The sequence below is a fragment of the Zonotrichia leucophrys genome, chromosome 8 (genome assembly GCF_028769735.1).
Source record: "Zonotrichia leucophrys gambelii isolate GWCS_2022_RI chromosome 8, RI_Zleu_2.0, whole genome shotgun sequence".
NCBI lineage: Eukaryota > Metazoa > Chordata > Aves > Passeriformes > Passerellidae > Zonotrichia > Zonotrichia leucophrys.
Window position 1 is genome coordinate 731,057 of NC_088178.1, and position 15,127 is coordinate 746,183.

Consider the following 15,127-nt stretch of genomic DNA (forward strand, 5'->3'; position numbering starts at 1 on the left):
AACTAAAATTCAGCTCTAGGCGCTTGATGTCAACCTTTCTGCTTCCACTCCCTGCTTGGGCAAGCCACCCAGGACCTGATAAACACCCCAAGGCTTTCTGCACCCAGCTGCTCTCCAGCACAGGATCACCAGCAGCAGGAAGGGGTGAGAGTAGAGCAGCCTGTGCCCTCCTCTCCTTGCTCCCTAGCTAGACCTCAGGTTCCAGTGCCTCAGTTCATGGTCCCATTCACTTCTAGTTACACCCCTGGCTGTCTTACCCAGAGTCCCTCTGCCTTCAGTATCGTCAATGTTTGCTGGAGGTCTCGTTCCCCATCAGGAAGAAGGTTTGACCCCCCCTTTTTCACCTCTGCAGAGCTGTTTCCGTTGCTGAGATGGGGGTTCCCCAAACCACTGCTTTGCAGCTCTGGATGGGAAGTCCCATCTCTCCCCGCAGAGTTCCTGCTGCCTGACATCCGCTGCACAGCCCCTCTCACCACACTGTCTGCATAAGAGGGCAGATTTCTGAGGCGTTAGGTCATGAGCAGACACTTTTTTGACCTAAAAGATATCAGAGCTCTTTGAGCTTAACACAAATCAGCCTTAAAAATCCCCAAAGCAGGGGTGCACTGGATACCACCCAGCTCCAGCCCGGCTTCATTGCCATGAGCTCTGCACAGCACAGAGCAGGAAGCTCCTGCAGCCACAGCCCCTGTGCCGCTCTCCCCCAGCCAGAGGCTGCACAAACCACCTCAAGGGAAGTGGTAGAAATGTCACCTCAGTGTCCCATCAGTGATGGCAGGAGAGGGTGAGCGGCCCCATTGGTGCCCCAGCCAGGCAGTGCTGATCCAGGCACCCAGCACATGTTAGTCCAGATGTGACCTGAAGGCTGCAGCCACACTGCCGGAGCACAGCCCTGCCCAGGGGCTGAGCCTGCTGCCCTCCTTAGCATGACCCTGAGGAGAACCCTGCTGCAGGGTTTCCAACCTGAGCTACCTCCCTTGCCACTGCAGGCACAGGGAAACAGCTGTCCCCTGCTTCAGATGAAGGTCTGGCAGTCTGTGCTGAGAGGAGCACACAGGGTCAGGCCACCCTCACTGGCCACTCCTGCCTGCCTGCACTGTGCCCCCACATCTGAAGGGCCCCCCAGCCCTCTTTCTTCTCCCCTCTCCTTTTCTCTTCTGTACAGAAAGTCACAAAGCTGGGACGGGGAGCAGCAGCAGTTAAGTTTCTAAACCATCCTGTTTTCTGTCTTTGCCAAAATCTCTTCTGCTTCCCTACCCAGGGCGTTGGGGCTCGCCCACACCCAGCTGCCAGAGGAACTCTGATGTTGTTTGTTTTTTTGTCACAGTGATGAAGTGTTTATAGCAACTATCACTCCACAGCCCACAGACTGATCTCAGCCCAAGCTTAGGAAATAACGGCAGAGGAAGCACGGCCCCTTTCCTCAGAGTCACCAACGGTGGCATTTCAGGTCACCAAAGCAGGGAAGTTTTGTGCTGGGCATCACCATGCTGGAAATCACCCAACAACTTTTGCGGTCCCAGATGGGCAGAAAGCTGGGATTTGCCCTCAGCATCTTGCTCTCCTTGCTGCAGGAGCAGCACAGCCAGGGCATCACCACACTGGGAGGGAAGGAACCGTTCCTGCCTGTCCCAAGCTCCCGCCAAGGCTCAGAACCAAAAGCATCACAGATGAGAGGCGCTGGAAACCACACTGCTGCCTGTCTGTGCAGTCACACTCAGGCCTCAGAGATTTAGTGTTCAAAAGGAGAAAGGATTTTGTCTGCTGACAGCCCACCTCCCCGGCGCGCCGGCCATGCCGAGCCTCACTGAGCATCCAGGGGGGAGCCAAGGATTTCCCATCAAATGAGATACAGCTGTTCCTGCTTCCTCTCCAGAGGCCAAAGTGAGTTTTTGAAAAAATCAATTCCTCATATATTTTCTTTGACCAAGGCTCCTTGTGGATGTGGCCTGTGCCTGAACTGCCCAACCTCACAGCCCTGAGGCTGGATCAGGCAGAGAGTGTGGCTTGTACAAGCACAGCTCTTGGAAAAGAATATCCCAGCAGAAAGTCCTGGGGCTAAAAACCATCTCAGTGGGAGCTCTTACTGTGGGGCAAGCAGAAAAACAGGACTCTAAGAAGGAGATTTTGGCAATCCATACCAAGGAGCTGGTCCCCAGCCATTTTTGAGGGACCCCTGTTTTTTAATGCACACATATATTCCCCTCTGCAGCACAGAGTGAGGCACCCGCAGGATCAGGCTTAGCTGCAGCTGCACAGGCCTGGCACAGCTTAGTTCCTGCATCCCTGCATACACCCAGGACAGGGAGAGATGTTCCCAGGCACCACAAGTACACTGCAAATCCATGGCCAGAGACAGAAGCAAAAGGGAGCCCTGGGCAGCACACACTGCAAACAGCAGCACACAGCAAACAGCAGAACACTGCCTCTTGCCCCAGCTGCAGCCACTGCCACTGAAAAGGGCTGGATCAGCCCAGGCTGCCCCTGTGCAGCCCCTGCTTTTCCATACCTTCCACTGGTTCCTTCCTCATCCCTGCTGGCCTGGCCCCTTGGACTTGGAATAAGCTGCTTCTGCAATTTTAGTGCAGGGCCCTGCTGGGAAGGACCCTGAGCCAAATCCACGGGTCCTTTGCCCAGCTGGACACACTTATGCAACCCTGAGGATGACAGGGATTGTGTTTGCCTTTGCTTTAAACGCCTGAGGGAAAACACTATCTCAGTGGCACCGTCAGGCTGCTGAGATTCTATCGCTTGTTTCCTTTGAAGCTCAGCTGGCAGGGAGAGCCATGTCCCAGTGCCCAGAGGCAGGCTGGCAGAGAGGAACAGGGTGTGGATGGCCAGGAGCCACGGGTCCATGGGTGCTGGCACACTTGGGAGGCTGCTGGCACCCCTGAGATGCTGCTGGCACCCCCGGGATGCTGCTGGAACCCCTGGGATGCTGCTGGCACCCTTGGGATGCTGCTGGCACCCCCGGGATGCTGCTGGCACCCCTGGGAGGCTGCTGGCACCCCTGGGATGCTGCTGGCACCCCTGAGATGCTGCTGGCACCCCCGGGATGCTGCTGGCACCCCTGGGATGCTGCTGGAACCCCTGGGATGCTGCTGGCACCCCTGGGAGGCTGCTGGCACCCCTGGGATGCTGCTGGCACCCCTGAGATGCTGCTGGCACCCCCAGGATGCTGCTGGAACCCCCGAGATACTGCTGGCACCCCTGGGATGCTGCCGGAACCCCCGGGATGCTGCTGGCACCCCTGAGATGCTGCTGGCACCCCTAGGATGCTGCTGGAACCCCTGGGATGCTGCTGGCACCCCTGGGATGCTGCTGGAACCCCTGGGATGCTGCTGGAACTCCCAGGATGCTGCTGGAACCCCTGGGATGCTGCTGGCACCCCCGGGATGCTGCTGGCACCCCTAGGATGCTGCTGGCACCCCTGGGATGCTGCTGGAACTCCCAGGAGGCTGCTGGAACCCCCGGGATGCTGCTGGCACCCCCGGGATGCTGCTAGCAAAGGCAGCAGTGGGAGCAGGAGGTCCCCACGAGTCCTGGCTGCTGGGAAGCCTGATGACACCAAGCAGCAATAGCCAGGGTTTGCCTTTGACACAGACTCCTGTGTTTGTTGTGCTGTCAGGGTGGGAGGCGAGGCAGCGCCTTGCAGCATCAAGCAAGTTTTAATTGGAAGTTTTAAGATGCTTATCAGATCAGGCTGCTTCTAACACCAAGGATTTTGACACTGGACATGTGTCTCTAAGCCCTGAGGGTTTTGGCCAAGTCCCAGGAAGGCTGATGTCACAGTAAAATGCAGAGCAGCCTCTAAGGAAATGCATGCATAAGCTGTAGACAAAAATATCCCAGTGGGTGATGAGATATCTCTGAATATGTAAATGCAGTTGTTCAGGTTAGGGAAAGACATGGTTAAGAAATCATTTTAGAAACATTCCTCAAGCTGACATCTTTGACATCTGTCAGTGCCGTGTTTCCAGGAGGGCAAAACCATTGAAACAAGAAAGAGCAAAGCTCTGGAGCCAGCTCCTGCTTTCTAACACCACAGCTCTGCTGTCCCTGCCGGGGGAGGCTGGCTCTGCCTCCACAGTAACCTCCTGCTTCCCTTGGCCTTTTCAGGTGGCTGCTCAGATCAGGAGCAGCAAATACCAGGTTGTCCTGATGTGACAGTCATTCCCCTCCCAGCAAGACACCTCTGTGCCCCAGCTGAGGGCACATGGGGCCACCACACAGCGTGGGCCTCAATCCAAAGGCCAGGGGCATCAAGCAGGTGGCAAGCACTTCACAAGCGGGTCCCGTGGGACTGCCATTACAGAGAACACAGCTGCTACAGGAGGGAAGCATCTTTTCATTTATTAAAGACTGAGAATACAACTGTGGCCCGGCCACGAGAGCTGGATGCCTGAAGCAGAGCTAGGTTTGGGCTGGAAGGGCGCGGTCTCCTCTCCAGGTAGCCTTCAGCAATTTCAGCCAAATTTCCTACCCGGCAGGGCAACCCAACATCCCCACCCTGGCTGCACTCCATCTGGAGCACAGCCTCTCTCCACACCAGCCCAGCCTTGGTTACTTATTGCTTTGAACGTGCTAGTCTAGTACAGGGTGAATTAAAAACAAAAATGCATCTGCTGTGGTGTGTTTGTGCTGTCCTCAGGTTGTGCTGGGAACCCTGGACGTCAGACCTGGAGAGGGATGGAAGAGAGGAGTGGATGAAGTCAGGCTGGGCTGGGAGCAGAGATATCCCAGGGACAGCAGTGCTCCAGGACAGATCCTGGCTTTGCCAAGAGGTCACCAAGCAATAGCCTTTGGCACCCGGAGCTGGTGCTGCCAGTCAGCTGGGGCTGGAGGAGAGGAGCAGCTGGCACCCAGCTCCTGAGCCCTGGTGTAAGGGCTGGGAGTCACAGCCAGCCCAGAGGGATGCTGTGGCAGGCCTGCCTTCCCCACTGGCCTGAGGGAGGACAGACTCATGGAGCCAGAGACAGGAGGGGAGCTCCGAGGGAAGGACCAACCTGAGGCTTATTTGAACGTGTGGCTCTCAGCTCCTCCCCGGCCGAACCCTGGAAGAGACGGAGCGGGGTCAGCACTGCCATGGTAGGGTGAGCACATGAGGCTGGAGCTGGCCAGGAGACAGCAGCCCTGAGCCAGACAGCAGCCCTGAGCCAGACAGGAGCCCCGAGCCCCCTCACTCCCTCCACAACCCCACCACAGGCACCCACCTTTGGGCCCGAACAAGGCAGCGTAGCAGGGGTGGTTGCAGTAGGGTTTGCCATCGTGCTGCAGGGAGAGAGAAAGAGCATCAGCCCCACCTCTGCTTGTCCCAGCCCCCAGGTGCAGCAAACCCAGAGCTGCTGGGCAGCAAACCTCACCTCTGCATGGCCTCCAGACGTCAGGGTCTTGTTGCACTTCTCACATCTCAAGCAGGGCCGGTGCCAGTCCTTCCCCAGAGAAGTCACCTTCTCGGCTGCCATGGAAAGGAAAGGAAAGGAGGTGGGTGAGTTCAGGCACTGAACAGGCAAAAGTTAGTTTTGGCAGACTGGCTGCCTTGCTGTCAGCCCTAGGGAGGACATTCTTGGGCATTTTCTCAAGTCTGTCGGTGCAGCACAGAGGGCACTGTGCTCAGACCCAAGTGTGCACATGCAGGAACGCGGATCTGCAGCAGTGGTGCCACACCCAGGGTGAGGAGGGCTGCATCCATGAGGATGGACTGGCTTCTACCCCACCTTCCAAAGACCTGAGGACCTCCCTCCTTCCAACATCAGCCTGCAAGGGGATTAATTCCTCCCCAGAGAGCTGGAGCCCAAGAAATCACTAGAGCTGGCAGGGGTGAAAGGGGATGCTGGCAAGGACTGGGGAGGAAAAGCCAGTGCCACACCCTGCCAACACAAACCAGTCCCTTCCAGCCACAGCTCGGATTCTGCTGGCACCATGGCAAACCAGAGCAGAGCTGGAGCCTGGCAGGGGTTCAGGCAGCCATGGGAGGGACAGCATGGGAGCCAGGACATGTTTGTGGAGAGAGGGGGGAGCACAGGGGGCCTTTTAATTGGAGCACAGCGGGGGAAAGGGTATTTTCTGCAGGCATGTGTGCTCTTCATGTTGGCAGCCGAGCTCCTGGGAATTTATTAAGTGATTAAACAGAGCTGTCCACAGGAATCATGTCAAAGCCAGGTCTGAACACTGTCCCCATGCCTGCAAACGGGACCAAGCCAGTGTGGGTAGTGCATGCCCTGGGGGGCCCTGGGCAGCCTGAAGCACCTTTTGCAGTCCAAATATGTCCACAACAGCCTGTGCAAGGAGCAAGCTGGTGGCTGCAGAGGTGGCAGCGGGGGCAGAGCCCAAATGTCACAAGGCAGCCCTGCTGCCATTCCCCAGTGGCACAAAGGGCCCCCTGTGCCTGCAGCCTGGCAGCAGCAAGTGTCCTCCCCCGGGTGCCCCCAGGAGCCTGAGCCTGGCCCGAGGCAGGACCCTCCTGTCACTGCAAGGTTTCTGCAAGGAGCACAGCCTCTCCACCTCCTGCACATGCATTTGCACCTGGAGCCCTGCTAAGGCTCCTTACAGCACTCAGGCATGAAGGCAAAACTCCTGCAAACCCCATCCCTGGTCCTCAGCATCACCTCCTCCCCAGCCCTGCTCTCTACAGACACGATTTAGCCCAGAGCAGCCTGAGGCACGCCCAAGCAGGACCGCCAGGCTCCAAAGCCTCAGGGTGCCCCAGAGCCAGGCTTGCTGTGCCTCCTCTGCCAGCGCTCTGGATAATCTGCAGGCACTGAAATCACGCATCCAGCTTGGTCCTCCAACAGCTTTTGAACCCTCCTCAGCCTCTCATCAACAGAGACATTTCGTAATAAGTGCAAGCGTGATAAGTGCAAGGTCAAACCCCTCCTTGGTCAAACGGTGCCGTCCCAGCTGCTCCATGGCCACACCTGCAGGCACAGCAAACCCAGCTCTGGCTGACTGACCCACACCAAGGGAAGGCACACGCTGCCACCAGCATCTCGGTGCCTCCTGATATCAACCACAAACTCTATTGTGCCTGAACCACCGTCCCAAAGCCTGGCTGCGAGCAGTGAGTTCAGGGCAAGGCAGCGCTGCCCAGCCACAGGAACCACAGCCCAGCAGCTCTCTGGGCAGTGCCCACGCCAGCCCCAGCACAGCTCCCCAGGGTGGGCATCCCTGACACGCACACAGAGCAGCTCCTGTATTTGAGCCTCCAGATCCTTGGCTGAGCACAAATCGTTGGGGCACAGGCACAAGCAGAGCAGAAATAAAGCAGAGGAAGAAGTCAGTGATGGCACCTGGGTTCCAGATCCCTCATCTCGAGTAAATCAGAGAGCAGGGAGTGTCTCTAAGCTGCTCCCAGCAAACCCCCTCGAGTTCAGCTATGCCAGGCAAGTGGAGAAGTCTGGCAGAGGAACCTGCCCCTTCCAAAAGGTGATAGCAAAGTGAGAAGCTCAAACCCCACAAACCCTCAGACAGGACAGCAGGTCCACGGCCCCAGAAGGGGCAGGAGCTTTGGGCCCCAGTTTGGAGGGAAGACATCTGCGGGAAGCCCAGCAGCAGACAGCAGCCCAACAAGGCTCACACCTACCCTGCAACAGCAGCTTAAAAATAGCACCCAGAGGTGTCATCCTGCTGTGCTCAACCACACAGAGCAACGTGTGGGCGACCCACTGACCCAGGCACTTGCCCGAAGGCACGATTTGCCATTGGGAAGGTGCTTGCTTCACCTGCCCAGGCTTTCAGAGCAGCGGGCTTTACCAGCCGGCCCTTTGGGCTCCAGAGCGCCTCAGAGCTGCGGGCTGTGCTGGGGAGGAAGTGGGGCTGGGCTCCCTTCTGCTCTGGAAGCACCCAGAGCCCCTCTGCAGCCAGGATCTCCTTGGGGTGCATCTACAGGATCCCCCACCCGGGGCACCCCGGGGACCCACAGCGCAGGGCTGAGCAGTTCTGGGATAGCCCAGGAATCTGCAGAGCTGGGCTGCGCAGCACGGGGGCCAGAAGCCGGGGCGCCCAGAGGGTGCCCAGCCTGGCATCGGTGCCCGGCAGGTGCCCCGAGGCGGGGGCGGCTTGGGGCCCGGCAGGAAGCCCTTACCGAAGTAGACCTCCTTCTGGCAGCGGGGACACTTGGGCATGCTGTCGGCTCGGCTGGGCTCGGGGCTCCTCTCGCACCGCCTGTGGGATGCTCCACGCCGGCCCCGCCGAAGTCACTGCTCGGCTGCCCCGCCCCGCCCCGCCCAGATGTGCGCTCCGCCCCGCCCAGATGTGCGCCCCGCCCTCCCAGATGTGCACCGCACCCGCAGCTGGAGGGGGCAGCCCGGGGCGCGGCCCTGCGAGGGCTCCCGAGGCGGGGTCCTGCGCCCCCTCCAGCCCTGCACCCCCTGCACCCCTCCAGCTGCACGTCCTATGCAGGGCACAGCCCCACAGCCCCACAGCCCACAGCCCCGAGCCCCGCTGCCCCCAGACCCAGCCCTGTCCCCTCGGCACCCCTGCCCTGCCCACGCGTGGGCTGCGGGGGGAGCGCCGCTCCGAGCGGGAGCTGTGGTCGGCATCTCTCATTAACGAATTAACCCCACTCCCAGACAGAGATTCGCGGGGTGCTGCCCACCCGGGCTCGCCCCCTCCCTGCACAAATACATTTTTCTCCCAAGGGAGTGTAAAAGTGGAGCCTCAGGCAGGGTCTCCTGCCCATGGGGAATTTTGGGGTGCGGGGTGAAGCGGGCGGGAGCTTCAGGACTGTGACCCCGCTCCTGCAGGACATTGGGAATGGCGTGGGTGCGGCACTGTGGAGAGCCAGCCCAGCTGTGTCACCGACTTTGTCATTTTATTGGGAGGGAGGACTTGTTGTTCCTTTGTGCTTGGCTGTGAAGGAAATGAAAAGCCTATCCAAAGGTCTGTTTTGTATGAAACAATCCTCCCCAGGGCACGTTGCTGTGCTGGAAAGGTCATGAGGGCTTGTGAAAGCCAGCACCAGGACGCCTAGTGCCAGACTCCCGAAATGCGAGGCATCCCTCCCGCCACAAACGGGGCCCTGGCTGACACCGGATCCACCCGTGGGTGCAGGAGAGAGGCGGCAAGCTGTGCCCAGAGGCGAAGTTCATGTTCAGCTGGGACTGCTTTAGGAGCCAGCCTGGCTCCAGGAGCCAGCACAATGCCCCTGCTGATGGTGCCTGCTGCTGCCGCTGTTCCTGGTCTGTGAGCCCACAGGTGGCAGCCCCACTGCAGGCTGGGGGCACCATCCTGCCCCAAGGGCAGCGCTGGGCTCGGCAGGGCGGGCAGGATGTCACCGGGAGCAGTGAGGCGTGAGGCCTGAGTCATGCTGAGATGCTGAGACAGTGTCTTACAGTGTGGGAGGGGAGGCAGAGTGTCCTGCAAGGGCCTCCACCCTGCCTCCTCCCCATTCTCCCTGCCCTGAGGCGCCAGTACATGCTGGCACCCGTATGTCAGCCACACCACATCCCCCTGTACCCACACACAGCACTCAGTGAGCACCCGGCTGGGTTACCCAGGCCAGGACTCTTCCCCCACCCTGGTGAAACATAGGGGACAAGAGATGTCCTCTCCCCCCTCTGGTGGCCCTGCTCCCCCTCCTTCATGGTGCCAGGCTGCTTTGGGGCCACTGGCTGCCTCAGACAGATACCTTCAGCTGCAATCCCTTTTAAGGCAAGTTTTGGGCAGGCCAGCAGCTGAAAACTGCCCTCCTGCAAGTCCCTCCAGCTGGCCAGCCCTGTGGCCAGTCCCCATGGACCACTTGGCCCAGCTCCTCCTGTGTCGGGAATGCTCCCACCCCGGCTGGGGCAGCAGGTGCCTGTGCATGGCACCGCACACCAAGTGACCTGGCTGGAGCACAGCCTGGCTGTCCCCTCCTCTCCGTGTCCCCAAGGACTCTCTGGAGATTGTTCAGCTCACTCAAGACAGCAGGCACAGGACATGGGCCACTCTCACAAAGAAGGCAGCGCTGAGCCACACGATGCTCTCTGCCAAGCCTGCCTGCACGGGGCTGTGGCTCTTGGCTGTCCTGGCTGGCCCTGCTGGGTTACCAGAGCCCATGGACCTTGGGCTACAGCCAGCCTGCTTCACCAGGAGTGAGCCAAAGCACGGAGCTGTGTGCCCTGCAAATCCACATGAATCCCAGCAGGCCCATCTCAGTGGGAAGGCTGCTGTGGGGCACAGCCCTGGATCCTGCACCCCATGGGAGCTGTGCCTGCACCCTGCCCACTGCTGTCCCCCTGATCTGGCAGAGGGCCCCAGCAGGGAGGGAGGAAGGGCTACACGTGCTCCCAGAGCACAGCAGCATCTCAGGAGCCCATGGGATACAGCCTCTGGCCCATTTTACAGGGAGCAGGTCCATAAACACTTGGATTGCTGGTGTTCAAAACCCATCAGCGCTCTGTGATGGAGCAGTCCCACTGTGCTGGAGGGAGCTGGCTGGAAATGCTGCAGAGGATGACATTTGGGATCACTGCTCCTTCTGCCATCCAGGGTCCCCCCAGGACACAAACCCGACTGTGTGGGAGCATTCCTGGAGTGGCAGTGAGCAGCAGCCAGCTCATCCCTCTTCATTGGGGCGCTGCCCATGGTGCCGTGCCCACGCATACAGACAAGGTCATGCAGTGGGCAGCTCCAGGGCTGGGCAGAGACAGCACCAGGGAGCAGCAGGAGAAGGGCAGGGGTGGTATTTTCAGCAAAGCCAGGTCCCACCCAAAGCATCATTTCAAATCAAGGTTCATAGCCTGACAGGGAAACAACCCAGCCAGCGCCAAGGAGAGCAGTCTCTTCAGGAAAGCACAGCTTTATCTTATCTGCAGACCTTGTTCCAGCTAATTTAACCATTAGACTGAGCATGCCTCAGCTGTCAGTGCCCTCTGATAGGAATCTGTGGGTGAGGCTCTATCCTGAAGCATCAGGCGCCAGCGCTCCCCGATGGCATGGCAACAGCCCTGGAAATCCTGGGCTGTCTCATCTGTTTGTTTGGGTGGTGTTGTTATGGCCAGGGCTATCCCCTCCCTTGGCAAGAGCCAGCACCAGCTCCCCAGCTCCATCTGTGCCCTCTTTTGTGAAAGGTCCCTCCAGCCCCAAGAGTTTCTTGGGCTCCCAGGGCAGAGTTGCGAGTCAAGAGCTCCTGGGTGTGCCAGAGCTGCCTGCCCAAGTATCTCCCTCAAGCATCTTGGCCACTGGTGACTGCTGCACTAACAACTGGGAAAGCCACTGGCATTTTTGCAGGCAGGGCAGTGACATAAGCCAATTTGGGTTTGTTTTGCTAACACAGCAAGAAAAAAACCGGCTATTTCCATGTAGCAAACCAATCCATCTGCCCAGGCAGCCGCTGCAGGCCCCCCCTCCTGCCCCACCTTGCTGCAGTGGGGTGGGGGCTCCCACAGTTCTCACAGCCCCCAGCAGCCTTGCACAGAGGGCAGAGAATGCACCAGTGAGGGGTGACCCAGGGACCAGTGACACCTCCGTCCAGCATTGTCCCAGCACCCTCACTACTGTGAGTCCTGCAAAATCTCCCTCCCTGGCCATGCTTCAGCTCACTCTTGTGCATGTCAAAGGCCCTCTCAGCCATTTATTTGTTGTAAAATATGCACCACACAACCCAGCGTGGAACTCTAATTTGACAAGAAAATTATAGGGTGGCTTAAAACAAGCCTGGCAGGAGCTGGGGGAGCTGCCAGGCGCGTGATGCTGCCAAGAGGAGCTCTCGGGGTGCCCTGCAACGGGGGCTGGCAGGCTCTGCCCCCGCTGCCCTCCATCCCCTCGGAGCTGCACACGGCTAATCCCATTACAGACAGACAGGAAAACAACGGCACCGAGGCGGCTGTCAGGGCAAATTACCCCCGAAGGAAAACCTCTGGGAAACATCTTCATGGAGCTGACAGGCAACCACTGCCTGGGAGGAGCTGTGGGCAGCAGGAAAGGCCTTGGGGGCTTGGGAAGGGGCTGGAATGGGGCACTCTGTGGGTTTGAGGCACACCCACCAGCACACCAGCACACTGCCACTGTGCTCTAAAGCCCCAAATGGCTTGAGCCTGTCAAAATATGCTCGCTGCCACGCCAAAATCCGTGCTCTGTGCCCTTGGGGACACAGTGCAGAGCCGTCCTGCCTCGGGCATGGGCAATCACATGTCTGCTTCCAGCTGAGGCTGTAAAAACGCTTCCAGGCCAGCTCAGGCTGCCCCCAGAGCCCCGTGTCAGGTCAGCTCTCACCCTCGGAGGCAGGGTGTGAATTATCACCCCGGGGTTAAGGTTACACTGCACCAGCAATAACAAACACGGAGCTGCTCCCGCCTCAGCGCGGATGGAGCATGCAGGGCTGCCCATGGGGACAACAGGGACACGGTGCAGCTTCCATCCCTGGGACAAAAGGGTGTGGCAGCCCTTGTCCTCCTTTCCAACCCTGCCTAGATGTGGAAAATCTCCTCAAATTCCACCCAGGCTTCCTGAGTCTCCCTGAGCACAGTCTGGCCAAAGTCTCCGCTGCCATCTGCTCTTTTCTGCAAGTTTCCATTAGTGGCAGCCCAAGGAAACCTCCTGGCTAAATCCTGCTGGGGGAGGATTTGGTACATTTTCCTGGCATGGCCTGCCTGTTTGTATTGTGGCCATCAAATGGGGCCAGGATTTTCAAGGAAGCAAAGTCTGCTGCTTTGGAAAGCTGCCCAGTGTCCAGGAGGGGTTTTCTCTGCTTGCCAGGGAGATGCACATGGGTGCTGGGGCTGGCAGGGACTGTGGACAGCACCCAGGGGCTGCTCTCAGGGCATCTGTGCCAGGGATCACCTCCCCAGCCTCCCTGGCAGCACCACTTGCCCTGGCTGGCTCCAGACTGTTGATGCCGCACCTTTTATTCCTGGTTAAAAATTCACTGTAGGTGAGGCAAAGGGGTGCAGAAGTGTTTGCTCTCTCTGTGAGCACGCAGCCCAGCGTGGTCACGCCGTGGCAGTGGAGCAGGAAGGTGAAAAGGATGTGATTACTGTGCTCTGACATCCCCAGGCACGACAGAGGGCCAGGCCAGAGGAGGAGGAGGAGTCACAGGTTTGCTCACAGTAGCAGCCTGCACTCCTCCATCCCAGCACAGGTATTGCCCCCCCAGCAGCCTGCCCCTGGGCACTCCAGGAGCCCCTCGAGCTCCCAGGAAGGTTCCCAGCTGCTCACCCTGCTGAAAACCTAAAGGCTGATGCAGAGCTCTGCCTGCATCCTGGGGTGTTCCCTCTGGTGAGGGGGAGCCAGCAGCACCCTCAGGGGCCACAGCCAGAGCCTGCTCCTGCAGCTCTCCCTGTGTGACACTGCAGGGCACTGGCAGGGGATTTACAGCCCAAGTCCTTCTCCTCTGCTTGGTTTTGTGCCATTCCTTCTTCTTCATCCCTGCCTGCCCACCCACACCCAGTTCTTTACCCTCCCACTGGGACCAGGCCAAAGCTCAGGAGAGCCCCTGTGCTGGCTCCAGGGAGCAGCTGAGCCAGCTCTGGGCCGTGTGGAAACGAGCTGTGCTTACTGGGTCACTTTCAATATCCCATCTTAAATCACATCTTCCAGCACTTCATCCCTTTTGGCTCCTGTTTATTGACTTCCCAGCAAACGCTTTCAATCTGTCTGGCTGTGCTGCCCGGCTGTGCTGCTCTGGGCCCTGGTGTCCCTGAGCCATCCTGTCCTGCTGTGTCCCTGCATCCCAGGAGCCCTCCACACCCTGATGGCTGCATCCCCTTCCCTCATGGACTGGCTCAGGTGTACCCAGGGCTGCCCTCACCATTCCCACCCCTACCAGCTCCTTTCCTGCTGTTTCCCACGTGTGCTGTGCCTCTCTGGGAGCAGCCTTTGTGCGCTCTCCATCCCTTTTCTGGGCCATGAAGGATGGCACAAGCTGTGCAGCCCCGTTTCTGGTGGCACAGGCACACTCAGCCTTGTGTTGAGAAGCACCAGGAGGTGACAATCCTGCTCCTCCTGCAGCCTGGGGACACCCAGGCTGGCACCCATCACCCACACTGCCCTCAGAATAGTTTGACCAGGAAACCTGGGAGCCAGCAAGTGAAATGGCCCAGGACAAATTCACAGGGCTTGGGGGATTTCCAAGCAAAGCTGCATCCACTTTGTTCTCTATTTTCATCTGTACCCTGGAGAGCTTGTCTGTAATCATCAGGGCCCTGTAACTTTTTTATCCCACTAGCAAGTCCAAGCTGAAAAAAAAATAAAATATTTGACATCCCTGAGGGGAAGGATGTTTTCCAAGCCTCAAGTAAAGGAGCACTTTAAGCTCACATAGGCCTCCCAAAAATAAATACAAAAATGCATCAAGGATCAGAGGCCAGAGCTGCCTTCCCTGCTTGAGCAAAGTGCCACTCTGCTGTGTCTGTGCCCTGCTCCCCACAGTGACCCATGAGCACAGGGACAGCCCCAGCCCCTCAGCACACACAGATAATCCCATATAGACCCCAAAGCCTTCCTACAGCCTTCAGGTTCCTGCTCTCAACACCTACCCTGGGACACTTTGTGTCCCTCCACCTACCTGAGGGTGGGGACATTGCCCACCCAGAGCCCGAGCAGCCAGGCTGTGCCCTGTGCCACAGCAGGATGCTGTGATATTTGCAGGCTTCCCAGCACTCCATGGGGCAGCAGAGCTGAATTTGGTCTATTTTTGATTTCATTGCATTCCTTCAGCAACACTCTCATGGGGAAAAGAAAATGTAAGGATTAAAAATAAAAAAAAAAAAAAAAAAAAAAAAAAGAAAGAGAAAGGAATCAAGGGGAAAGCCAGCCCATGGTGGGATCCTGCTGGCATGGCCACAGGCTAGCAGAGAGGCTGGCTTATTAAGCTCGTTAATTAATGATGGGAAGTAAGCGTTGAGAGGGGAGATGGATTGGTGCCGAGGGCGCTGCTGGCAGCTCTGCTGGGCCCGGAGGAGCGATGGGCACCCCCAGCTCCGCACCGCTGCTGCTGCACGGGACAAACTCGGCAAATTGGGGCAGCGAGGGCCGAGCTGCGGGTCAGGGGAGGAGCCGAGAGCGCCACCGCTCTGATTTACGCCGCAGCCTTGTCCCCAAAGCATGCCGGGGTCAGGGCTCCATGGAAACCGCACCAAAACACGAACACACTGAGCCGGGAGCTGCTCTCAGAGCCCTCCGTGCCTGGGAAAGGGCTCCGTGCCCT

The 15,127-nt window shown here is 58.6% G+C and overlaps 1 protein-coding gene across 1 annotated transcript; it reads right to left on the minus strand.

Moving 5' to 3' along the window:
• Positions 1-4,328: 4,328 nt before the first annotated feature.
• Positions 4,329-8,208, minus strand: CRIP1 (cysteine rich protein 1). The gene is made up of 5 exons (XM_064719506.1): positions 8,084-8,208; positions 5,364-5,458; positions 5,214-5,271; positions 5,007-5,054; positions 4,329-4,679 (listed from the first exon to the last, which is right to left on the minus strand). Exons 1-4 carry the CDS (start codon positions 8,121-8,123, stop codon positions 5,014-5,016), a joined length of 234 nt encoding a protein of 77 aa, XP_064575576.1. The 5' UTR covers positions 8,124-8,208; the 3' UTR covers positions 4,329-4,679; positions 5,007-5,013.
• Positions 8,209-15,127: the final 6,919 nt, after the last annotated feature.

Coding starts and splice junctions, on each gene's coding strand:
- CRIP1 (XM_064719506.1), bottom strand. CDS start 8,123: ATGCCCAAGTGTCCCCGCTGCCAGAAGGAGGTCTACTTCG. Junction 5,459..8,083: donor CCAGAAGGAGGTCTACTTCG/GTAAGGGCTTCC, acceptor TTTCCATGGCAG/CCGAGAAGGTGACTTCTCTG. Junction 5,055..5,213: donor TGCCTTGTTCGGGCCCAAAG/GTGGGTGCCTGT, acceptor CGTCTCTTCCAG/GGTTCGGCCGGGGAGGAGCT.